We start from the raw sequence: 27930 nt of genomic DNA, 5'->3' as shown, positions 1-27930 counted from the left end.
GGTCGAGCAACGTAAGATTTCATTGAGTATATTGTTGTCGTAATAGTCAAGGAAGGTAATTCTGTGCCAAGGCAAAGACTCGTGCAATGGGTGAAACATAGAACTCGAGGATGCTACATTGGAGGACTGGGATTACATTTGGTAGTGATATCTCTCCAAGTTCATTACACAACAAATGCCAATTGACATATTTCAGAATTAGCTTCTCACAGCTAATGATTTATCTCCTGTTAGAGCCAAACGTCGAGGAATAAATAGAGGAATTTTATGTATAGATACACCAAAATTTGTATGAACATCGCAGACAGTCCACTACTGACTAATAATAGAACAGGAAAGAAATTTACACTTTTCAAAAGTTCACTATTTTGTCACTTGTAAGATATAGGACCAGACCTAGACACTGCAAACCTTGGCAATGGACTGGGACCTGTGCTTGCTGATGTTGAGCTGTCCACATGTTTTAATTTTCGAGTTGCACTGTATTCCAATGGTCCAGAACGCCTAACATTTCGAGGCCTATTTTCAATGCTTCCACTTTCTGTCTCATATAGTTGATCCTGGGCATGGCTTGAGGATGGCTTGAAATAACCTAAATCATTAGAATTTGACTGAGGAGTGGAATCACTGCGATGCTGCCTCATTGCAGGGGATGAATGTGCCAGAGATACAGCCGGTGAATGACGGGGTGAATCACTAAGTAGTGCCAGTGGCGCAGGAGATAAACTTCCATAGTATTGGCTGTAGATTGAGCGGATAATGGAGTAAGGAACATACGCATCCAGCGTGCTTCTTGGTAGGTAAGGGGAGATCTCACAAAACTGGTCCAGGAAAATGAGCTTTGACACGAGATGAGATCTGCACAGAAGAGGTATACACGTTTTTCAGATTATTGAACATTATAAAACAGATAAGAGATCTACCCATCATAGTGTCTGAGGTTACATGATCAATTAGCAATTAATATAGGGTTGTCTCTTTGTCAGCTCGTCAAATTTAGCCAAAACAGAAAATCTAGTTTTACCAACGGTCAATAAATTACCAATGGAGGTGTGGGACGACTAATTTAGCCATTGAGTCATTTTCCCATTTTTGTTCAGGACATCAATATGATTTATCAGCAGTGTTTCTAATACTGGAGTGAACAAAAAAGATTTCACCGAAGGAGTGCCCGTTATAGTTTAGTTGCAACAGCAGGAAAACTACGAGGCAAGTAAACTCGTTATGTCCACCACACGAAACATAATTCACTCCTTATATTTCAATTTAAATGACACTAACCATTTTGGGACGTTCCAAATGTTTGGCACCATTCCATTTTTATTCGACTTCACATTTACTCAAAATTTAAACTTTGATGTGGTGTATTCTTTATCAAACTAAGTTTTCAACCATTGTTTACTATTTTCTTCCACTACCACTAATGTAATAAGCTTAGTCAAAATGAAAATCTTAAGCCTGTGCCCAATACAGCACAATCATATAAACTGAAACAGAGGAAGTATCTCCAATTTTCAGAAATTTTTTTAGCAACATTATGTAGATACTTTAGAAAAACGAATATACCTGGTACTCTCACTCCAAGAGTCAAGAATAATTCCAGAGGAGAACTTCACAAAGAGCTGCATTGTGGATTTAATGTTTGTCTCAACTGTTATTTGGTTGTGTGTTTCAGGATCCAATGTTTCACCGACATGGCCATTTGAAAAAGATTGTTTCATGTGATGCTCTCTTTCAAGTCTAACAAATTCACTTCCTGCAATTACTGCAGAAATGCACCTACCAAAAGAAAACCAACCATGTTACAGAAAGACAATAATGATCAATTAGAAAGACAACGCACTTGTGAAATATTTTTAAGCATACTTCATCAGAAAAAGAAGGAAGAATGTTTTTTAAGCATGGCTCTTGCATTGCCCAGTACTTGTTATATGATGATCTAGCTTGCCATCCATGAATGGATTTTCAAGAAATAACTGTAACTTTAATATAGGCATAAAAATAGAGTTAACCACATAGATTACACTTGAGACAGTTATGCTTTGTTTTTCTTCCTCGACTCCAAGAGAACCCAATTCAAATTACTTATTGAAACGGTGTTCCATATAAATGTTCTCCACCTACTTACAGTAATAATGTAAACCCAAGCAACAAAAATGCCAAAGGTACATGATCATAACTCATAAGACTGAAACCAGGGGGTTAAGGATGCACAGCACAATTGAGAAAAGAAAGAAACCAGCATTGCTACAGAAAATCTGTCGAAAGATAGAGGAGCAAAGACTTTCTCATAACTTGACGCAAACGAGATTTTAAGCAAGAAACAAACCTTGCCAAGCAATAGATGTTGTTGCTGAAGCCCCCAGTGTCAACATTAAAGCCACTATTATTCCATATATTTGATGTCATTAGAGTGGCAAACAAATAAGGCAACAAGCTCCAGGAAGCATCGTTTGCACCTCCAACCTCTTCTAGTATGGATCTGACCCACTCAGCGTCATGGTCACTAGCTATATTAAAATTGTTTGCTACTCTTTTCAACCTTCTAATCTCCTTTTTCTCAGGTATTTCATCAGGTAAATGCTTAGCAGCCGCTGTCAGTAATGAATGTATCAAAGGAGCACCTTCTTCAAGAACAGCTGTACCAGCTTCTGCAAGAAGGCGGTCAAAAGCAACAGCCTGTCCTGCCTGAATACAGAACCCAACTATAGTGTCCAAATCAACAATTTGCTTGATATTTGTGTCTCTATCTATTCGGTCACCAGAATGCATGCTTCCAGCAACAGCCTCCAGATTATCTCGGTTTGCCCGTAATGATGTGTCAATACAGTTCAAGAGTGCAGCTGTGTGCTCTTTCATCATTCTGTCTAACCTGTCAACTCCATAACCACCAAAAACACGGACAAATGCTTTCAGTTCCCTGAGATCTGTCACTGACTCAGCAAAATATCCACCAACTGGCCTAGTGCTCTTGAAGCATCTGTGCCGGGGCGCAAAGAGGATACCTGCACCTGATACATCCTTGACCACATTTTCAATGTACCAGTTACATACTGTTTCAGTGGCTGATCCTGTATGCTGCTCTGTAGCTTTCTCAAACAAGTGCAAAGATGAAACTGGACCACAGAAGGTCTCTGTTAGTAATATCTCCCGGATACCTTGAGTTAGGTCCATGCTAATGTGTTGTTCAGCTAGATGGACAATAGCTGTATGTCTGCGTATCAGTGATTCCAAGACAGTAGGACGCTGAAGATCATTATCAGTTTTCAGAACAGCAAGCAGTCTCCTTCTGAAGTTCCCAAGGATACATTCTCTCATGTACTGCATAATAGATGTTTTAGAGAGGAATCAAGTATACTTAGTCTCAGTTTAATTAATCACGGTGATTTCCTCAATGGATATATAAACTAACCTGACCTTTTTCAAGAAACATATAGAACATAAAAACTTAAAATTGTAGCTTTGCATTTTATTTACGTTTGTCAACTTGTAGGGTCAAGTAATAAGGCTGAGCCAGAAGAGAAGGCCAATTAATCCTTCTAAATCAAGCAACATTATATTAAGAAGACAAAATGAGCCCTCAGCCTCAACACAAATAATTTGATTTGACTCACATTAGTAAACACGAAAAGACTCAACAAGAGAAAACCTCCAAACATGTAATACAGAGTGCAATTAACAGGATCAAGTCTACTTGCACCATTTCCCACAAAATCAGGGCAATCAGCATTGACAAAATAAAACATGTTGATTCATGTGGCCCTATTCCCTTTGCAGTTTGTTCCAGAAAGATGTCACCTTCCTATATTTGAAAATAATTTGACTTTAAACTTCCCTTCTATCATTAATGACACGCTTTTATAACCAACAGAAAGTGTAGTGGCATGTTTAAAACCACAAGTTCCAAAAGTCTTCCTTTTTTTTAGACACCATGACCAATGAAACGAAGGGAGTAAAGAGAGAACAATGATCCAGATGTCTCAGACACAATCATTTCAAGGCAGAATAACGAGGGGCTTCTTACCTCTCTCAGAACAAAAACGTGGTTTAGAACACATATAGGCTCCATGTCATTTAAAACTGAGCAAAGGTTGGTCAACCTCTGCATTGCAGCTTCTAACCTGTCATTACAAAGTACAAGGAAGTCAAGTGAGCAAAATTGTAAGATAGATCATTGGGTAATCTAATGTAAGATTAATATGGCTCACATTTTTATGGAATTATCATTTTCAGGGTAGCTCTCATAGCCTGGTAAATGATAGCCCGACATGGCTCTTGGGGATTTCACAGAAGGAGCAGAAATTCTGGAAGTCAAATTCATGAGATGTGCCGCCTGCTCTGGAAAAAGCTGATATTTCACTTGCATTAGTCTGGAAAAGATAAAATCAGCAGTGTTTCCATGTGTTGAGAACATGATAAAGGATACTAACCTGCAACTCTAAAGAGCCAAATCCCCCTTCCGAGTCGAGAATATTTATCAACCCTTCCAGACCTCCCATGATAGATTCAATTAGGGATTCAACATAAAGAACCGCATCACGACCAATTTTAGTTACCTGCAATCAGCAAAGTAGCTATCAAATTGGTGTCTCTTCAACTCAACATTTCGGAGAGACATTTAACAAGTAAAGAATTGCATATTACTATATCATGCAAAATGACGGCACAGAATTATCTTTTGGTGTTCCCTATGCGCCACTAATAAACAGAAAAAAGTTTTGGCAGAAGAAAAGGCAACTGAAGCTGCAAAAGATCATTCCCTCATATAAGCAAGATACAATAAAATTATGCCATGGTAGCACATTCCAAGCAAAGAAAGAGACCCATCACGAATGATAGTTGGGACTTGGGAGAGAACAGCCACAACTGTTAATGATATTACAGAAGAGGGTCACTAAGAGAAGCTATCAGCTGAAAGTCTCTTAGACCATTGGCCAGTTTAGAACCCTGAACGTCACAATCCCTTACCATCCATACATGTAAATGAACACATTGATGATGCTCGAAATAAGAAGTGGGAGTATCCAGAGAAGTCATGGGCAGAGAATAACTCAGACATTCATAAGCATTAGTGATCTCTTCAAGGATTGACATGTTCACTCAATATCTTCTTTTGATTGATCACTGTAAACACTTAATTGAACTTCTCCTAGCTTTTCCTCTCCTCCTCTCCCGATCTTCATCAAATTAACTTCTTAACACATGCTAAGAGCGCCCAATGCCCATCTATCGCTAAGTGTCAATGGCAGGTTCGAGAATTAAGGCGTTGAAGAGGGACGGAGATGTAATTGTTTTTGTATTGGGTTGAAGAGGTTAAGCAGGAGCGTTAGGTTACAGTAGGTTAATGGTTACCCTGAATCTAAACCCCTCCACTCACCTCCAACAGTTTGATATCATTGGAATCATGTACTAAGAAGATGAACGCAATTTAAAACAGCAAAACCAGAAAGTCGAAAGATAACTACGGTGAATTAGGTCATGGTCAACCCACAAAAAGATTAGAAGCATCAAAATGCATGGGAATGTAATTCTTCTGATGAAACCAATCACTCCCCAGTGAATTGAGTAAACATTTACAAGCACCTTAAAAATTCAAATTACCATAATACCTCTTCAGGGACTATTGAAGAAGCGCATTCAGGAAAACTACTGGCGACACCAAGCCATGCACAGCAATGTTGTGGACGACCTTCTGGACCAAACATAGTATTACGGAAAACCTGTAATACAGTTGAAAATCAAAACAAAACACAAATTCCCAATGGCAAGAACTTACGCATGAAGTAACTCTCTTTTGATCGATAAACTCAGAAATATTCTATGTTTAAGGCAAATACTCAGAAGCCCTTGAAGAAAAGAGGGAGAAGGAGCAAAGTCAAAGAATGCAGAAGGATGAACAAGAAATATTCACCAAGACTCCAACATTTATGGAATAAAAAAGTCAGTGAACCACATAAACGCTTCAATCTCTTCGCAGAACTTACTGTTGTAAGGTGTTGGTGATAGAAATAAAGCTTCTTTAGACTCCCATGTTTAGATAACAGGTATTCAAGCTCATCAACACACCTGCCCTGACACAGAAAAAAGTCATATTGCACAATAATGCACATAAGTCCATCCAAAAAAACGTGCTGTCTCTATCCAGATTCCAGACAATTTTACTAGGAAAAAAGAACTTTTCAAGTTTTGTTACAAGTCAAGATGAAAATGCAGAAAAAGAGTCGTGTTTCTGAAGGTAAAAGAAAATGAGTTCCTTATTGCCAAGTTTTTGTAACAAGTTGAGATGAAAAATGCAGAAAAGAAGCCATTGATTCTGAAAGTAAAAGAACATTAGTTCCTTATTGCCGAGGACTTTTGGGATTTAGATATGATATACTACTACAGTATCCAGCATTCACCATCAAACTAAAAGGACAAGATGACGAATGAAATTAGCTTTCCAGCAATTCAAGAACTTAAAAAATGAGCAGCTTAATAATATGTATGTTATATTGTCATTCTCCTAGACACTAGTAATAAAGATCAAGGCCAAGATTCCTATCTACACCACATCTACAAAACTAAAAGGACAAGATGACAAATGAAATTAGCTTTCCAGCAATTCAAGAACTTAAAAAATGAGCAGCCTAATAATATGTATGTTATATTGTCATTCTCCTAGACACTAGTAATAAAGATCAAGGCCAAGATTCCTATCTACACCACATCTACATTTGGAAAATATAACTTTAAGATCACAACATCAGCAAAAATGACTTCATAGTTGAGAAATATCATGCAATTATCTTAAATTTGAGTCACAATTTCCAAGGTAAAGAGCAAGAACCTGGACCAGTTGTATGCAGAATTTCCTTCCGATAATAACCCTTCCTTTCCAGTAGACACTGTAGCCTTTTCCAAATGTCGGATATTTATAGAAGAACGAGCAGAAGTAACAACCATCAATATAGATAACCAATCTTTGCGCAACTCCTGATAGACAAAAATGTGTTTTGCTGTCAGAAGAAGAGACAAAAACAGAGGAAACGCAATGATGGCCACATAAAAATGAAAAATAAAGCATGCATTAGGTTGTATGTGCTTTATTTATTGGAATGTTCACACTGAACACATTAGCTTAACTCACTAAGAACCGAGTAAAAGAAAGGAAATTTCTTTTTCAAACAAAGGAATAATGCAGAATATGTCCCATCTGAAGTCAAACCCGTTGAAGTTGTGATCCGTAGTTCTTCAAAATTGAAGTATTGAACTATAAACTAGCTGTCGTTGAATGATCAAACAGAAGACTGCATGGAAAAATTCAAATCTGATGAGCTGCTTACTGATAAATCACATGTGATGGCAGAAATATTTTCACCCTGTGGCTTGGGTATATTTTCAAGATGTTGAACTATCTTCTGGAAAAGTCCTTTCAGAGTAGCATCCAAGTCAAGAGCAACCATGCCAGGGGTACCCAACAAAAATCGGATTCTACCAGCACAGGATGATAGATATGATAAGGCATATCCTCTAATAGCTGAAGAAGTAATAAGAGGTTTTGCAGCTTAGCAACCAGAAAGAGATTAATGTTATACCAAAATCAATGAATAAAAGATGAGAGAAAGCATTGTCAGACTCTTTAATGCAGAAAGTACTACTGAAAACTTTATTACTAGAAAAGACAACAACAATGAATAAACTATAGAGGATTCCATTAGATTTAATTTTTTAAGTGGTAATATTATAGAAAGAAAAGATAGCTTAGTGCAGCGGAGGCAATTATTAAACCTTGAACTTCTAGCAATGAAAATTATGTAGTGATCTGAATATATACATCACCTAGATAGTAAGTATGGCATGCACATATTAGAATGAGCTTGCATTCAGAATGGCTTAACTATACACGCTAATTCCATTAACAGATTCTGGCCTAGATAAAACTGAGGAAACATATCTGATGCAAATCAATTCACTCAGTTCCATAGTTCAGAGTTCTATAAAAAACCTTCACAATTTAGTCAACTTCCATCAGCTGACAAGTTACATGAAGTTCACCGTCTCATTTCTTACTTTTCAAAAACTATAGCAGGGAGAATTCTGCTATTTTATATTCAGTTAACAGAAGCCAATCCAAACAACATCATTATCTATGATCATATAACTTCAAAAGCAAAAAAAAAAAAAAAACTAACCAGCAATATACTTGCGCACTAGGCAACAAAGATGATCCATTCCATCCAACAAGAAGCCAATTGTTGGATCACTTGGATCCTGCATCGTCATTAAAGAAAGATCAAAAACACCAAGAGCAAACAGTCAAAGAAGACACTGCATAACAGCATATCAGTTTAATGCACAAAAAGTCAATATGATGAAGATCTCTTACTATTTCTACCGGAACCGTTCTAGCAGCTCTTGACTTCAATGAAGCTATTCCTACATGTTGGAAATACCATAGAACCTCACTTTGAGCGAAGGCTAAGGCAGAGAATACCATCTGTAGAAGCATTCAGAAATTATTTTAGAGAGTATCATATTTGGCTACATAAGCACATCTATAATTGTGCAACTAATACAATTGTTATTCAAGCACAACACCTAAGGATAGAGAAACGTGATTTGGCCATATACAAGATTCTCATTTACAGACATGCATGCAATATAAGCCAAAGATACAAGCATAAATACCAGATATGCATGCAATATAAGACAAAGATACAAGCATAAATACCTATATGCATGACGTAATCAATCAAAGAAATAACAAAATGAGTCAGGTTGGAAATAAGATTCCATATTCATAAATTGTGTAGCAGATGAAGCAAGGTTGGTGGCAGATGATCTCAAATTTGGCCTTGAATAAAGAAAAGTAAGGCTGGTAAAGAACAGGTTTGAGGTGGTGGTGGGTGGACAGGCAAAGGGAAGGCCCATGCCAGCAAACTGAATTTGAAAACACGAAGAGAAGTGTAATTTATGGCACAACATACCTGAATATTAGGTGCCAACAAGCTGGGCTGGTCAGAGAAAAAAAGCACCATTCTTCCGATCTCCTGTTTTAAGAATATCCTTCTTTCACGATGAATGGCATCACAGGAAAATAATGCTTGGTCATGCACTTCACTACAATCATTAAAAAGTACTGAGTAAATTCAATGGCTCTCCCTCGAAAAACATGGAGGAAACATCGTAACAATCTGCTATTTTTTCTCAAGGTAGTAATTAACCTAAGCTTTAGATTAATCCACAAATTAAGAAGGTAAGCGAAGCCAAAAGAGTTAGATGACTAAATAGTTATCAATGAAACCAAGGTTCATTGATCTAGGACAAGCATAAAGAAAAGTAAAACAGGATACCAGACAGTGCAAAGATAAACCGTCATCCAGGAAACCAAATAAATAAAAAAGATGATGGTGACCGTCATTTGGTGTGTTCACTCTTCACTAAACATGATTCTTTAGTGTGCATTCTAACTTATTTCTTGTTGTGATTTTAGGCCCCAACACCTGCATTTACCAAAGTAAATATATACCAGAGGACTGCAAGAAGTTGATTGAATATACTATTTATATCAGAGTGGTTTCTGCAGGAAGAGAAACTAAAAGGTCTTGCCAGAAAATCTGAAATTTGATTGTCTTCTGTAAGTGTATAACTGAGCGTAGTTTCCATTTCAAAGTTCCGTTGAACTTAATTTAGAAAAAATGCAGTATTTGAGATTCAGCAATGTCTACTTTATAATCCCCATAATCATGCTAGTAGAAATTAGAATGTTTGAATGGCTTGGACTCCACCAGTAAAAGTACATGTTGAAAGTATCAAAGCACATCACTTTAAACTGTCCCTTCCTATAGGAAATTTTTATCGGTATATCACAATCGACAAGCCAAATAAAAGATTGACTACCTGAGAAACTTTCAAACTCCAAATGCATTTTCCATTTTCAGTACCGTGGGGAGATTTACATCACTGCTGATATACAGAAGCAGCATTAGTCACTAACTGCTTTTTCTAATTTTGACAAGCCTTTTCTTCAATTTCACATTATGTCACAGATCTGATCTCTCTCAATCATGACTCTTTTTACTGCATAGAAAGTTCAAGCATTTCTTTTCCTATAAGATCACTTATCTGTAAGCGTCACCACCACCCCACCACAAAACTCCATTACCAACTACCAAGAGCCCCAACAATGGATATTTTTTTAATCTGAAATATTGGATTTTTCTACTTTGATCCCTTGGAAACTCAAACCAGCAACCTCATGGTCGGAGGCAGAGGACATTCCCGCTAGGCAATCCTTCCTTATCTTTCCTATAACATCAATTGATTTTTCACATACCTATTCCACTGTTTTGCTTAATCCAGACAATCAAAGTTATGTCGCTTGCTCACAAAGTTCAGGCATATTCACTACTTAAGCAAGATTATACAATTGTACTTGATAATAAAAAGCATAACAGAAACCTATTGTTTTAGTGTCCAATCATAAGTCAGTACCTTATCATTTTCTCAACCTGTTTGGCTACACTATACTCTAGATCCGCTTCTTTTTGTTTCGTCCGTCCAGATTTTGCCATCTTCTTTGACTCCAGTATCCGTGGTAAGACGTACAACTGATAATCCTCATGCAGCAATATGTACTGTGCATTAACAATGCAATTATGTTAAACCAATCCAGATGAAAGCATGTTTACTCTACTGACATGGATAACAAGAAACTGTGCAACTACCCCACCTCGTCCCTGAACAGAGGAAGGACTAGATTTTCCTTGAGTACAATCTGCAAGGAATAAAAAAAATAAAGGTTAAGAAAATTACTAGTTAGGTTTAATTATGGATAACATGCAACTGCCTTCAACATGTCAAAGAAAAGACCACACTGATCAGAAGCATAAAAGCTAGTTGCTCATATGCATGAGTAAGGTATGAGATATAAGACATTACACTGCAAAATTATACTTACCGACTCCTAATCATTGCCCAGTGCATATGGGACAGCATTTACCCAAAAGCCAAAATGAATATTGTGACAATGCAGCAGAGTAATGCACCACTTAAATTCTTCATTATTTATTTAAAATACATCACCCGTTAAAAAAACATGGTTAAATCCTTCAAGAGACGCAACATCTTCACCATATCTTAGCTAGAAAATGCAATCTTTCTTTATCATATTCTTCGATATTACCAGCAGTCTGAGTTTCAACAGGAACACACAAAACATAAAACAATTGTTTTTGGAAGGTACCGAAGCAATATCAATGCTGGTGACCCTGAGAAGCTCATCAGGACAGACAAGATAACCAAATAACACCCATTCCCTATACGATGTAACATTTGCTAGGTCTTGGGCTCTCTGCAAATAAGAAAAAGGATCACAAAATGTGAGTGAAACTATGAAATCTGCACATCATATCTACAAAGAAAAAAAATGTTCTGATTGCCATATATGTTCATGAGACAACAAGTTGCAGTGTCAGAATATAAAGCAGTAGAAGATACTCACCATTGGATGAGCTGAATTTGTCAGTATATCAGGGTATCGGGGATGGAAAGGACTTAAGAAACCCTCATTCCTGAGCTTTCGTGTATCAGTTGATAAAAATATAATGGGACCAACAGCCTCTAAAACCTGAAAAGAACAAAAAGACCTTCAGAGCAAAATCTCAGATAAAGTTGGTGTCTACTATTCATGCTGGAGGCAAATGAAGTTCAATATGGAGACTTTAATGAATTAATAGAATGTAACTAAAATTCAATGCAGACATCATTTGTAACTACAAAAATTCATAGAAATAATGAAGTGCAGCACCATTTCCCCTTAGTTTAGTAGAGCACTAAAATTATTTCTTTAGGGAAAAAAGCGATGTAGTATGTATAAGGGAGAGGAATAATCTTTAGCAATTAGATGATTGATGTGGATAAGAAGCTTCAAAGCAATGAACTAAAAGATAATTGTAAGCTTGGATTTTGTCTTCTGTTAATTAGTAAGAGTTCATTGGCTGAGATCTGGTAAATTGGAAGATTTTGTGCTCCACTTATTCTTTTTCAATTTATTTTTGACTGGATTTCATCCCATGGTAGTTAATTACAAGAAGCCGTTATAAAGGCTCTCAAACTATTGAAAATTAAAAACCCTGTTTTTTTTGTTTCCTAAATACCTTTTTTTTTTATAAAGGTAACATATTGTTTCCTAAATACCTACATCTAACTAAATAGGTAAAAAGTATTGAACACACACACACATATATATATCCGTAATTTAGAAAAAGATATTTATCAATAAAATAACAAAGGTTTTTTTTTTCGTTTTGTTCCATAAATAAGCAGTAGTACCACAAGTTAGACACAAGAACTCCTTGTGACATTGTAAATGAATAATTTAACTTCTCTACAAGAATGGGGTATTCAGGAGCAAAGACCTCTCCAATACGAGGGCTGACAAAATTCAGGTCTTCATGCAGACCCTTCAAGGGTGGATCGTAGGAATCAACAAACTGGATTAACCTGGAAAAGTTAAACAAGAAAGAAATCAGGGGAACTTCTTATATTTCTTTTTTATATAGAATCACTTCCATTCAGAGTAGAGTGGTCCGCATACACAAAAATACAGAATGTCTCATCATAATTGACTATAGGGAACTTATAAATTTATCAGGTTATCTATGTCATGTACAACATTTAAGTTAACCCATAAATACAATATGTTGACAAGCATATGTCAATCCATATAGAGGCTTTTCATTTCCTTTAAAGCATCTCTTGTTGGTTTTCTCCATTTAACGCATAAAACACATAAAGGTATGGCAATCAGATCTTTTTCCCTCTCTATTTTGTGGGGGGGATTAGTTGATGTGAAATAGCATTTCACATTTTTCAGATGTTCCTTTGTGCTTTCCTGCACTTCCAACTACAAAATGGTTCTCTCGGAATTGTAGGCATCACCTTTATGAGCCCCAAAAAGATTTAAAACATGCACTACATCTCTGTTGTCAAAGCACAATGCAAAAACAAATGGTTAACCATTTCCAATTGCTTTTCACACATACATAGGTTACAACTAAGGGAACTCCTTCCATCAAGTTATAGTTAGGCATGCTTCATGAAGGGAAGTCCACTCAAAATATGCAACTCTAGACGGGACTTCAGTTTTCACAGCATTTGCCATGAGTAAGAATGTGACTTTACTGTCATCTCGGAGAGTGTTCTGTAGCCATATTTCACAGTATACATTCCTAAATGCTTCCACTGTGCCATCCCTATGTCTGACCCATCTCCTACCCATTCTTTCTCACGGAACTTGCTAATTAGTAGAATTAACTATCTATTTTCCCAATCCACCAGCTTCCTTCTGAAGCTGACATTCCAGTTGTTATTTCAGCACCGAGTGTATATTTTATACAAATTGAAAAGACGGAAAGTTCCTCCCTCGGAGGTGTATGCCCAATCCTTGCATTCTAGAATCCAATACTCCGACTACCTGCCAATCCCATGAAATGTCCAGAACTCAACCCATAAATTTCTGATATGTTCCCATGAACCAAATGAGGATATGATGGAGACTTACAGCACACAAGCATCGTGTTCTTAATTGTACTTCCACAGCCAATAAAAAAGCACCTCAAGTTCCTCAAGACTTGGCACCTTTTATTCTTAGATTGCACGACACTGTTCCATCCTTTAATATCCAGTGGGTCTTTCCCAAAAGAGTGTCAGATATGTCAACCAGTTGCCGGACAAGTAAGCTAGGAGCTAGTAAAAGATTGCTGTGGAGACAGCACCCTTCAGTACATTTTGGTTCATATGATATGTATTGTCCGCTTTGTCCCAACAAACCTCACAAATTTATTCCATGGAATTATCACATCAAGTCAAAAAACACGCGCACCATTTGAGCTTATGCTCTGTCTCATATAGCACAACTCTCCTCTCTCTTCCAATGTTGGATTTGCCTAAGGTGTTATATGCATCCCTTTTTCAGAAGTTAGAACTCTACACGTCATTCTCTTTAACCCGCTCTCTTAAGCCCTCCCTTTTTCGTGGTCAGCACATGGAACCCCATTAGGGATTCAGCATCCTCGTTGAGGGTTACCCCACCATCGTACTGCGGGGGTTCGGCTCCGCTACCATATTTGTTGCAGCTTAATCCCATAGCACATTTTTTCCACTTTGGCTCGCGGATTTGTCTCTTGAACTATGCCACATCAAGTCCAAAACCCGTGTACCATGTGAACTTGTGATATGTCTTATATAAGACTTCACTTTCCCCTCCCTTACCAATATGAAATTAGCCTAAGGTCGCATACACACACCCTTCTTCAAAAGCTTGCCAACCTACAAGCCTGCCAATCCTTCTCCTTAATCCACCCTCATCAGCCTGCCCTCCGTTGTGGGTGTCACACAAACCTGACATCATGATAAACTTCTAGAGCTGATCATGCTTTCTCAAGGGGCGGCAAAATTTCCTGGATCCCTCTGACGCCAACCACAGAAACTACAACCCACCAAGAGATTACCATATATCATAAAGCTGGATGTAGCTTATTATTCTTCCACCAGCTCAACCACCATTCCATACTTTTGACATTATGATCAATTAATTAAAAATATTGTTGTCTGGCAAAGACGAGAATTCCTTTCCATCACGGGCTATTTACCAGAAAAACAAGGCTTTACTAAATGGATCAAAAATATATGTTCAGAAAGAAGAGGATCCAACTTTTAATGGACATATTACTTCACAAAAAATTAAAAATAAAGGAAGAGGATCTACAAAATTTGGCTCACTGTATCCACCCTCAATTGCTCAAAGCAAATGGAAAGTCATCGTTGGAAATAGTCTCGTCATAAAGACTAGACTTTCCATCGCAGATATCAAGTATAACTCATTTTCTTCACATGCTTGATGTCCTAACCTAAAACCTATAGATGATACTGATAACCAAGTAAAGAGCCACTCTTTTGTAACCATGACAACTTGTCCAACCAATGGCATGTTCTTCATCATGTAGGTAAAAGGATGACTTTGAAAAGAATAAGCAGTACATCAAAATGCAAACTATATATCAGATTCATGTAACACAAATTACTTTACGGGGTTCACAGAAAGAGAAATTTTAAAGTTACTTAAATTGAAGCTAAAGATCCCAATTCCTCGCCATGAAACAAAAATTACTTTAAGGGGTCAAAGAAAGAGAAATTTTGAAGTTATTTAAAATGAAGCTAAAGAGCCTAATTCCTTTCCATGTAACACAAATAACTTTAAGGAGTCAAAGAAAGAGAAATATTGAAGTTATTTAAAATTAAGCTAAAGAGACCAATTCACCCCCCACCCCAAAAAAATTAAGAGAAATGAGAATAAGCCTAGATCCATAAGAAGTCTCACCTGTGATAAAAATCACAGTCCCTATCATTTCTTGCCATGGCATGAAGCAAATTGTATGTTTGCAACATCATTTTCCTTGGTATCTGTGGTGGATGATAAAGAGAACAGTTTACGAAGGCATTAACACACTATATATAACACGGCGTGAAAGTGTCAACTCAACAATATACAGAGTAGAAAATAATAGATAGAGAATTGTTTGTGTACTTGCCTTTTCTGAAAATATATTTACACGAACAAAAGCACAAAAGAGGTCCATAAATGCATGCAGTATGAGAGAGTTCTGGTGAGGCTGCAGCAAAAGAAACATGTAAATATATCACATACAATTTCGTTATAAGAAGACTTGGCATTACCTATTAGTCAAGACAGAAATTATAAAGGCTGTAACAGTCCTTTTTTATTTGAAAAGAGCAAGTTAAGCTATAAAATTCCTCTATTGTGCTGAATCAAAGACCAACATAATTTGTGTTAACAAAAACTTTAGTTGGAGATAAAAAGTTGATATCATCACTCACCAACAAGGTAATCACTGTACTGCTTAGATCCAATATTAGACGCAAGGCATGTTCTCGAAATGCCATCAGGTCAAGAAGCATCTGATCAAGACGAGTAAGTTTGATTAAGTGCATATACTATTTATATCAACTTTTGTTAACGAAATAATCCTTTTACAAATAAGCAAGTATCAAAACTATGATAGAAGAAAAAACCCAACAAATGAGATCCAGTAAAATTTGTGCACCTAATCCCAAAATTGATAACAAGTTTTGACCCTTAACACTATCTTTTCTTGTACTTGATTTCTCACTCTCTTTTGGCTTCATAGTTATGATGCATCCCAAACCTTTCATCATTTAAGCAATTTTAGAAGTAGAAGAGCAAGTTATCTTACTACTGGTAAATTGACACACCAATATATCTCTCCCACTCCCTTTTTACACTATTATATCCCGTGCAAGAATCAGTTATAAACTTATTAAGAATTATACAAGATGAAGGGGGGCTGGAAAGCCCCCAAGGCCTAGCTCGAGTGGCAAAAGGTGGAGGATTTGTGGCTTAGGTTACAGGTTCAAGCCCCATACCACGCAAAGTGAAGCCTGGTATTTAAGTGGAGAAGGATAGAGGGGCAGGCCCATTATCCAAAGGGCGGGTCACAGACGAATTTCTCGGTTATCAAAAAAAAAAAAAAAAAGAGGGGCTGGTAAGTCGGCATCCACTGGTCACTGAAAAAGTAATTCTGATGAAATCAACTTTTTTCTCCTAAGAAATGCCAATCACTAATGGCTCCATTCCATGTCCAACCAATACTTCTTAAAAACAAATAGAACATCTTAATGCTGCTCAAAAACTATTTGCTAGAAAGTGCCAGACATTTACTGCAATTTTATTACTTGGCCTTTAGGAAAAAATAATAATTCAACAATGGCTATATAACAAGAACAGTTCCTGGTTATATAGCCATAGTTGAATTATTTTTTTTAACTTATCCTTTCAGATAATAACATACTCCATAAGTGAATCCCAATTTCCAGAATACGTAAAGCTTCTACATTCTCTTGCTTTACAACTTAGTTTGTCATGCTTTCATTTTATTTATTTATTTATCTCAGTAAAAGATTTCATTGATAATAACACGGCCATATGGCTGTATACAAGAGGTATACCAAAGAAGAGAGATCTACAAAATATGATTCTCTCCAAAAGACACTCAATCCGCTATACACACAGAAACTGTGTGAGTGCACCAAATTATGGTGCCATATTCCCTGGTGGTGAATCTAGTTAATTGCCTGACAGTTATGGACCTTTAACTCAAAATATACCTTACAAGTCAGTCCCAAACAAATAAATTTGATGCTTCAGAAATACTTTATCACTTTTTTGTAGTTTTAGTATCATTGGAAAAAATGCAGCTATACTGCATCTAAAAGTATCATATGAAGCACTGGAATATGGAGAGGAAAGAAAGAAGGAAAAAATGGAGCAGAGTCAACTTACTTGAATCCATGGTTCCAAGCTTTGCAAATGGACTTCAGCACCATCATTCATAGCATCCAAAGCAAATTTGTCAATCTACAGTAACATTAGCAGTATATATCACACAAACAAAAGAATATACTTTCTATCAGGAAAAAGCAAACCCCAATCTATAAAAAGAGGGCCATATTTTCTTACTCTTTCTAATTGTAACTTGCTGTGGTGCTCCGGAAACTTCTTTGATAGTAAAATACAGATTTTTGGATGATTTGGAAACACACCAGACTTCCAAAATGCTTCAGAGAATGCATGTCCAGTGACTTCAGGGTAATCTAATATCTGATTAAACCTATACATTTTTGCCATCAGCCCTTCAGCTACTTGAGTGAGTTGGTTTACCCATTGCATGTTCAAGCCTTTATTAGTTGACCCGCTAGAGCTATGGGCACTACCATCAGAGCTACCATTTCTAGAAGCCTTAGGACCAATTGTTGAGGATATATCAGGACCCAAGTACTCAGTCCACCTTGCTGGTCCTTCCCATTCTCTTGAGCGCACTGCAGTTGGCGATGTCGACAATACATCTTCCGCTTGAAACTGCTGCCTCGGTTTAGTCATTGTAAGCACCCAAAGGAAACCTTCACCCCAAGTAAAGTTCCTTTTACTGCATAAATAACGGGAAAATTTATAAACTCTCAGCCGAAACTCCAGATTCTAACTTAAACCACTACCAATTAGTTTAAGAATCCCTCGTTATTACCACTGGAATCAGCAAAAAAAAAACAAAAAACAAATCCTTCCCAACATCAGCATTTCTCCTCCAATGCAACATATACAGCTACAATGCCTCTAATGCTCAACTTACTTCTACAAAGAAAAAAATAACTGCAAGTATCTTCAAAATAATACATCAATTTAAGTAAAAAACCAAACCTAAAGCTTCAAAAAACTGAAATGGTCCAACAAGAAAACATGAATTTAAGTACCAGAATCAAAAAAGGATTAAGCAAGAGACTACTAGAGCTGAAACATGCAGCATCATTTCTCCTCAAATGTACCAAATACAACCAAAACTCCTATGATAACTTTAATCAAGTACACCAACAAACCACAAGAACCAAACCTAAACACCAATAATCGAAACGGGTCGACAAAATAACAGAGCAAAAAAGCACCACAGTCAAAAGGGAATTTACATAGAACCCATCAAAGTAGGAAAATGGCAGCAAAGCAACTAAAGCTAAAATGTCCGCAATTTTCAACTCAATTCTGATCATAACCATGAATACCCAATAACAATTTTGCCCACAAAAGTAAAATACACCAACTCAAGAACAACAAAAAACTAAAAGGGTCAGCAAAAATACAAAAAACTAACAGAAAAAGTACCAAAACCAAAAAGGGGATTTTTGATTTAGCAAGAAACCATGAAACAGCTGAAATGGAGCACAAGATTCAACAACTTATAAATTCAGATCTGGGTAACACTCAACATAAACAAAAGGGGCACTAGAGTAGTAATGTGAGGTAGTTATTCAACCAAAAAAAAAGGGAATTTAGAAGAGATAGTAGTAATTATAGTAATGGAGAAACTCTAGAGTTGCTAGCTATGGTGGTTATATTAGAGACAAATAAAAGAGAAAAAAGGACAACTCTTCTTTTTTTTCAGTCAATTTCTTTCTGTTTTAAAGAGGAAAACAAAGAAACCAGCTTCGCACGATCTTATTCATATTGTTGCAATTTTATTTTTCTCTCTCTTGCTTCTAATAATTAACGAGCCGTTTGGTCATAGATTTTAATGTGTTTGGAGTAATATATCACAAATATAGTAAATTACAGTTGAAAATAAAATAACAAAAATGAATAAAGAAATTTCTAGGTCGAGGCATGAATACCTCGCTCTCTAGTCCACTGCAGCATAATCTACACTGATCCAATAGTATCACTATTGACTTGTCCCACCCGACATACAACAACCCAACAACGTGTACAATTCAAACAACTCTGAATTATTTGAATAGTTCAAAGCTCCACATAAGAACACCTTCCTTCAACATATACTTATTCTTTTGTATATAGTGAATATAGTTGAAAACTTAGAATAATTTTATTTGTCCAAATTGTCTCTTTCACTATTACAGACTAAAATATTATTTCACACTTCTCATCTTTTTTGGATTATTTCTCTTTCTACTTTGGATACTTCACAAAGGAAGAAACAACATTATTTATAGGTGAAAAAATCTTTCATATAATTAATAGGTAGAATGAGGCGTAGCAATGTGATAGATGTTACGTAAGTTACAAGACACTAATGGTCATATGAGTAACTAATGACCATGAGAGTTACAAGAACTAATGGTCATATAAGTTACAACAATCAATAGTCATCTTTTACCACAGTTTATACTCACTAACATATGTACTTGATATTTTATTTTAATAATAAAATGCATATACACCAACATAACGTATTTTCTTTAAGAATTTCTTTGTCAAATATTTATTTGGCTATTGATAATGGCGTGACGAGAATTTTTGTTAAGAGTGTTCAAAATTTAATATTTATATACAAAAAAAATAATTTTTGACATATATATTTTAGATAATTTTCTATTCATATCTTATAATTTTTTGAATGTCGAAATTGTCTAATATTTGAGAGACTAGATTTTAAATCCCAAAATTTGCTGCAAACTTGTTTTTTAGTAAAGATATAGTATTGGTTTCTATTTAAATTTTAATTTAAAATTTCTCCCAAATTTTTACATTTTATAAAATTAAAAAAAATATTACTAAAGATTTGTTTTGCTTGATTTTTAATATTTTTTTCTTTGAATTTGTAAACCCTTGTTAATATATGAGGTCTCTCTCGTCTCCTACATTGAATAATATTTACTTGTAATGTATATTTTTTTTCTTCAAAATTTTAAATTATTGTCAATATATGAGGTCTCTCATCTCCTACGTACTACTGTTATTGTTTATCTATTGTATTTATGAATCTTCGTAACAAACTGTAATCGTAAAAATAATTAATTTGTGTCAAACTTATATATATGATTATGATTTTAAAAATAATAATGAACGTCAATAAAGGTTCTTCCTCATTTGCTATTACCAAGTATGTTTGTTTGGTATGATTAAATAATTTTTGATAATTTTTTAAAAACTTATTTGGATGAGTCATGTTTCATGTTTTTTTTTTTTTCAAAAAAAAGGAAAATATATATTTTTAAAATTTATGATCAAACATATTTTAAAATTTCGATTCAAACTTTGCTCAAATTGATATTTCAAATATATTGGGAAATTTATGACAAACGTAAGCTCTAGACAGAAAGGATAATATAATAATAAATTTTTTTTCTTTTTTGTGTGTGTACTACATAGTTAATCTTTTAAAGTAAAACTTAGAATATTGATAAGATTTTTTTTACTATGTTTTGAATATTTACGTCAGTATATTTCACTCTTTTTTGGACCATAAATTCCACTCTTTAGATGTAGCAAAATGGAGAAAAAATAAGTAAAAATAAGTATCTTGAAGTAATGCATGCAGGTTAATTATCATTGTTAATTGATAACTCAATATTAGAATACAAATTAATTAATTTTATATATAGATGATAAATCTCCCAAATATACATGCCTAAAGAGAAAAAGTAATACAAAGAATATAGATAAATATTTTTTCAAAAAAAGATATAGGAATAGTGAAAACTTATTTGAATCAAGACGACTCAGTACAATAAGTGGTATAAAATCAAATTTAATAAAATATCATTACTATTTTTAATTAAATTCAAGGAATTTTTTGAATTTCACTTTTAAGTTTTTTATATACAAAGTTATAAAGTTGTTCTTTCAAGAATTAATTCGTTCAAAAAAAAAATTCATAGTCACGAAAAGTTAATTCATTAAACATTTCTTTCAAGGGACAAATAGAAATAATTAATTTTTAAATTTGAGTTTAGAATAATAAATAAATCATCATACAGATGAAAAATGAAAACAGATGTATGCAAACAAGAAAAAATCAAAACCAACAAGGGGTATATGTATTTATTAAGGAGAGATAAATCATTACTTAATTTACTCACCTACTTAAACAATTCAAACTAAAACTTTAAGAAATCTTTTTATTTATCATTATTATAAAAATCATATACTAATTATATCAAGTTAATATCAATAAAGTCTTTTTAATATATATTTATATTTATTTTTTTATACAGAGGCATGTGAATGTATTAAAAAAAAAACAGTACCTCAAGTTACAATTGATTTTCATTTTTCATCAAAAATATTTTTATAACCACTAGGAAAAAATACCAATATATACGTATTGCAATTAATATTTAGAAAATTAAAGACTAGATAGTAGAGATTGTAGTAAATAATTATGAAGGCAAAACTATATTGATTAAAGTACTAAGGTTGTATTGTCCTCATAATACGTTGTGTTATTCGTTGGTTTTCGCACAACTACAAATATTTGGGGTCTAGATGTGTAATCAATTTATGCACTGTCACTCAGTATTTTTTAAGAGTTGAACGACTTATCTCAATATGATATTCCAACACTATATAAATTATTTAAATAAAAACAACTTATCATATTAAGTAAAATCTATTATTCCTAATGAGAATTTATCAAACGAGGGTTATCACCTTGTGCTCATGCAAAAGCTCTATACTAAANAGACTAGATAGTAGAGATTGTAGTAAATAATTATGAAGGCAAAACTATATTGATTAAAGTACTAAGGTTGTATTGTCCTCATAATACGTTGTGTTATTCGTTGGTTTTCACACAACTATAAATATTTGGGGTCTAGATGTGTAATCAATTTATGCACTGTCACTCAGTATTTTTAAGAGTTGAACGACTTATCTCAATATGATATTTCAACACTACATAAATTATTTAAATAAAAACAACTTATCATGTTAAGTAAAATCTATTATTCCTAATGAGAATTTATCAAACGAGGGTTATCGCCTTGAGCTCATGCAAAAGCTCTATACTAAATCTTAATCCTTTTTTAAAAAAAAAAAAAAAAATGTATTACGAGGCTTGTTATTATTTGCAACCACCCATCAATAATTAAAAAGGTAAGAAGTTTGATATCTTATTACATTGATATCGTTAATCTTTTTATCATTTTGGTCATTTTGACATCTAAAGCGTACAAAAAAATATTTTAATATTAAAATACACAAAAAAACCAAGGGGTATTTTAATATCCTTTTGGTCATTTTAATATCGTTGTAACTGGTATCTAATATTTTTCTTATTTAGTACAATAGGGTGAGATATGATATTTAAGAGTTACCTATCCAAAGTTTTAATACATTACATGAGGAGGCAGGGATAACTAATAAAGTTGGCTCTCATTATATATTGCCTAACATAATTATCTAATCAATTTAACAACATAATGGTAGTTATAATTTCAAAATCTAAGTACTATAATCAATGACTGTCTGTATTTCTTAATTATAAGTACATATATATTTTTTTTAGAAAGATTTGATTAAACCAGGTGCTAAAAGCCACAAAATGGCCCCTTTCTTTGCCTTGAATTGATTTGATCAAGTTAGGTGTGTTGAACGGTCAGGAAGGACACTTGTTGAATTTGTTTTTTTTTTCACTTTCATTAGAAAATTCATTTTCTTAGATTGGTAAAATAGTTTCCAAAATTAAATTTTAACCTGAAACATGAAAAAATTGAAAAATATTTTTTTCAGAAAAGGTTTCCATCCACAGAAAAACACATCTTTATCCATCAATGGAGAAAACACAAGTTTCACAATTCTTTTTTTTCTTTGGTTTAAAAGGATTCATCTTTTATTAATTAGAAAATGAATAATTAGAGGATAGAATACTCAGTGATAATTTTGTTATGAAATCATATTTTACCTAATTGAGTTGTAAAGGCACAAACTTTATTATATTATGTTCATAGAATATTGGGATAATACCAAGTGTTGAGTTGTTTGTGTGTATTTTAGCTCATTATTAGTTTTTACACAAAAGCTTTAAAAAAAAGTATGCACGACGCATATGATAATTTAATAGATTCGTTATATTAAAATCTACGAAATTTGGTTCTTTATTTTATTTTTATTTATTTATTTATTTTATAAAATATCTAATAAACTAAAAACCAAAGTGATTCACTTTTTATAATTAAAAAAAAAGGAAGATAAAGCAAATTATTACGTGGGTGATGGTGTAATAAATTCAAAAGAAATTTAATATATCTGTGCGTATTTTAGAAGATTTGTTTTCATAAAAATCCATTTGTGGAAGACATACTTAGCTTTAACATTAAGTTATATCATTACAAATTTTCTTTTTCGGTTTTTTCTTTGTTTCCCTTTTACTGTAGTTCCCACTTCCCACTATAGTCATATGGTTATTATTTGTAAAACTAATAACAATAAGAACAAAGAAGATTTTTTTTTCTTTTACAAAAAAATATAATTTGAAGTGTGATGTAAATGATACGTAATAATAGTACCATATGATGTCAAAGAAAAATGATACTATACTTATAATGTTAGAGTTAATAAAAGATATTATTAGGTTATAGACTCCTTAGTTGGCTCATAGCTAATTAGAGACAAATCCTTACTTTAAAACTTGTCAAATACCAATCCATGTCATAACGAGTCATCAGATGAATTCATTTGAATTCATAATTTTCTATATGAAAAAAAGAAGAAGTAAAAAATATGTTATGATACTTTAAATCTATAATTGTAAGATTACAAATGAATACAATATTATTTAGTATTAAAAATTTAGTTGGCTAAATTCAAATTTTGAATCTGCCTTTGATAGTATATCTAGCTATTTAGTTCCATAATTTGCAATTTTTTAAAATTATTTTTCTATTAGGGCTGGATGGGGTTGTCATGGTGTTCATTCATATTCTCTCAATAAAAAATTATATGGTATATCTAGGTAATTTTTTTTATATTTGTATATATATAGATTTTGAATTTCATGAATACAAGACTAGAGGCTAAGTTAGTGGTTTAGGGGGTTCCAAATTCAACTTGATATTTCAAGTTTACATTTCACGCACGACATTTTTGCTTTCTAAACTCCTTAGTGAAAATTCTACATTTGTCACTGCTCCAAAGTGGTACTTTCCTGCGTGACTCGAATAAAAGTTGAAAATGCTTTATCTGTTTCATATTACCGGACGGATGTTAACCTAACACACACCTTAAGAAAACTTTGATCAAAATTGTATTTGCTAGATTAATTATATTAATGATACTTTGGAGCTCTAAATTTGATTACCACTATTTTATGTAGTTATTTAATACTAAGGATAATGTAGAAAAAAATAAAAAAAATTATCTTAATTTGCTAAATAAACAAGGAAAATAAAATATATATTTTTTATGTAAAGACCAAATAAAAACCGTAAGTAATCAAAACTACAAAACAAATACAATAGTAAAAGAATGGTTTAAGTATAATGTGGGAAAAGGTGACAAATACACCAAAAGCCTCCAAATTTAGCTTTTCAAACCTTGATTATGCATTGTTTATTGTTTTGTTTACTACAAAATTGCTAGAATGTGTAATCTTTTTGGGAAATACAAACAAGAAGTAAAACACATTTTCCAAATAACCGGTAAATTCTAAATATTTTCTCATTAGGACCGATCTAGGGGTTGTCAGAGCGTTTATCTGAATTCTCTCGACAAAAAATTATATAGTATGTATAAGACAATTATATATAGGGGCTCAAAATTCACCTTGATTTTTCAACTTCAAATTCATGCACAACATTTTCCTTTTTTCAAATTTCTTAGTGAAAATCATGCATTCGTCACTGCTCTAAAATGATACTTCCTACGTAACTCCAATAAAAATTGAAAATATCTTATATTGCTTGACGTATATTTACCTGACATACTCAAGAAAACTTTTGCTTTTGAAGACCTTGAATCCTTGATTAGTGCACTGTTTATATTTTAAAATTTTTATTGTTTAAAAAAAATGCTAGAATGTACATCTTTTTGGGAAATATAAACAAGAAGTAAAACGCATATGCTATGCGATTTCAGTTCATATTAACTGATCTATCAAGCGGGCTGGTAGTGGCATAGGGTTCGGAGCGGAGCTAGATAGAGTCGAGGGGTTCAAAAAAAAAAATTTAACGAAAAATTATATTGTTTATATATATTAAATTTTTTATATGGATATATAGTAAATGTTGAACCTCCTTTCACTTTTTTTTGTATGTTTACTTCTTCATATTGTGAATCCACTCAATGCAAATCTCAACTCTGCCAATGTTACCTCTAGAGTAAAATTATCTGAGTAAAATTACATTAAATATGTTATTGTTGGTTAGACACTAGCTTTTATTTAACAAACATTGAAATGTCATAGGATAATGTTTTTAGTTTCTGAAAATTAGGAGTTAAATTAAATGCATACTGCCATCCTAAATCTTTTTTTTTTCAGCAGCCATACTATTAAGGTTCAATTCCTTATTATTTGAGATATTTGGAATTTAATTTTAAGGTTTTTTTAGCATTGAACTCTTTTAATATTAAAATTATGGATTCAATTCTAATATTTATTGAGATTTTTATAACTTTTTACATTTACATTTATATTTTGGGTATAAAATCATAACTGAAGGCTACATAAGTGTATTGCTATAATGAATGTCATTGTTGTTATAGATAGAATGTTACTATAGAGAAGTAAAATATAAAATGAAAAATCGATTTCAAAGAAAATTAGACGTTACTAGTAAAATATCCTTGCAACAAATGAGGTTTAACTGTATTTATTTTCTCTCACAGTACTCTAGCGAAGATGAAAGTTAGTTCTTGGGGTCTGGGGAGAAAATATATATACAGATCGTAATGGATCATAGTAGATGAGATTATGTGAACATTACTCTATATGGTTAAACATACTTAAATCAACTAAAAATATTCATGAATGTCCTAGATATGATGTTGAATACATTGAACATTATTAATATTTCAAAGGAATTTTGTGTTATGAAATAGTAAAAATAATTTTACTACTTATAAGGAATGATATTTTATAGTTACGGCAATCCACATTAAATTATTTGTTTATTTAATACAGTGAAAATTTCATATATAACAAATATTATAGTATTATTTTTGAGCTATAGCAGTAGAGTTTCAATTTCAAGTTATAGCATTTAAAATTTCAGGTTTTAACAAATTCACCAAAAAGAGAAATGTTTTATTAATTGGAAAAAAATTGTAAAATAAATAAATAAACAAAATTGTTTTTTTTAAAATGGAATTAAAAAACAATAAATTAAAAGACTGAATTTGTGGGCTGTTATTTAATTTGAAATTATTATAGATAATTAATGATTAGCACTAAATAAGGAATCCAAACAAATTAACATTATTTTTTATCCTTAATTAACTCAATTTCGTTAAAATTAAATCTAATCAGATCATTTCCTTCTTTTCATCAAAGTTTCTCTCTCTTCATTCATCATCCAAAAAAAATAATCTCAGGAACAAATAGTTGAATATTTTTTTCATTGAAAAAATTGATTTTATTGATATGGACAATTGCGTATCAATTTTAATTAAACACGAGAAAGATGGGATCATTCGGGTAAGTATTTAGTATTGTTTATTGTTTGTTTTTAAGTTGAGTTGAAACGAAAAATTGTTTCGTTTAACTGAAAATGTTGTAAAAATGTATAATATTAGTGATTTTAAGTTTTTGTGATTGTTTTGTGTATTTTTTCTTAAATTATAAAGTGATTGTATATTTGCGAATGAATTTAATAGAATTTTTGGAAAGAAATCTGTAAGAAAAATGTGTTAAGTTATATGTAAACAAAATTATTTGAATTTTTGGACAAATTGTATGACAAGTGATTTTAGTTGGTATTAAATTCTAAATTTTACTGGATCATATTAGATGCTGTCATCGCTGAAGAAATTAGTGAGTTAGAAGTTAATTATCTGGTACGATTAAAAAGATGTATTTGTAATGAGTGAGTAATTGTTGTATGAAATGTGTATTAAGTGTGTTTGAATGTTGATATGATATAAGCTATCTTTGCGACATGTGTATGAAATGTATATTAAGAAAGTATGAATTTCGTTTGTAGTCGTGTCTGATGAAATGTATGAAAAGTTTTTTTAATGTTGTATTGATGGTGAAATTTTATGTAGACATTTGTGTATAAAGTTTTTTGGTTATTAAATAAGTATTTGTTGTATGATTTATGTATTATAGTAGTATGAAAGTGCTTGGAATGTACTATTTGAATGATATTTGTAAGAATTGTTTGTTTAATTAAATATAAAAATTGTTTTGTAATATTCTGTCTGTTTGAATGATATTTATATTTTGAATTGTTTGTTTATAATCTGATACCTTTTTTTTTTTTTTTTAATGAAACAGGGCATTATGTGCATTTTCAAATGGAAGAGGTTTTATATGATTCTTCTAGTCTTTATAGTGGTCTAGTAAGCGTGATAACATCGTAACTTATGATAGATACTAATATAAATGATTTAGAGATAAAATATTTAGT

General features: G+C 33.0%; 1 protein-coding gene across 1 annotated transcript; it reads right to left on the bottom strand.

Moving 5' to 3' along the window:
- Nucleotides 1-245: 245 nt before the first annotated feature.
- LOC125846569 (protein NAP1) lies at nt 246-18992 on the bottom strand. The gene is made up of 24 exons (XM_049526092.1): nt 18731-18992; nt 17540-18005; nt 17363-17437; nt 15880-15960; nt 15573-15653; nt 15362-15444; nt 12399-12483; nt 11483-11608; nt 11225-11332; nt 10712-10756; nt 10474-10616; nt 8967-9099; nt 8366-8476; nt 8172-8250; nt 7323-7516; nt 6827-6972; nt 5985-6066; nt 5610-5720; nt 4431-4556; nt 4209-4348; nt 4025-4121; nt 2330-3321; nt 1567-1779; nt 246-858 (listed from the first exon to the last, which is right to left on the bottom strand). Exons 2-24 carry the CDS (start codon nt 17957-17959, stop codon nt 372-374), a joined length of 4158 nt encoding a protein of 1385 aa, XP_049382049.1. The 5' UTR covers nt 17960-18005; nt 18731-18992; the 3' UTR covers nt 246-371.
- Between the last annotated feature and the right edge of the window lie 8938 nt (nt 18993-27930).

The sequence above is a fragment of the Solanum stenotomum genome, chromosome 12 (assembly GCF_019186545.1).
Source record: "Solanum stenotomum isolate F172 chromosome 12, ASM1918654v1, whole genome shotgun sequence".
In the NCBI taxonomy this organism is placed as follows: Eukaryota; Viridiplantae; Streptophyta; class Magnoliopsida; order Solanales; family Solanaceae; genus Solanum; species Solanum stenotomum.
The sequence above is the reverse complement of the archived record's forward strand: the minus strand, read 5'-3'. Positions and strand labels throughout refer to the sequence as shown.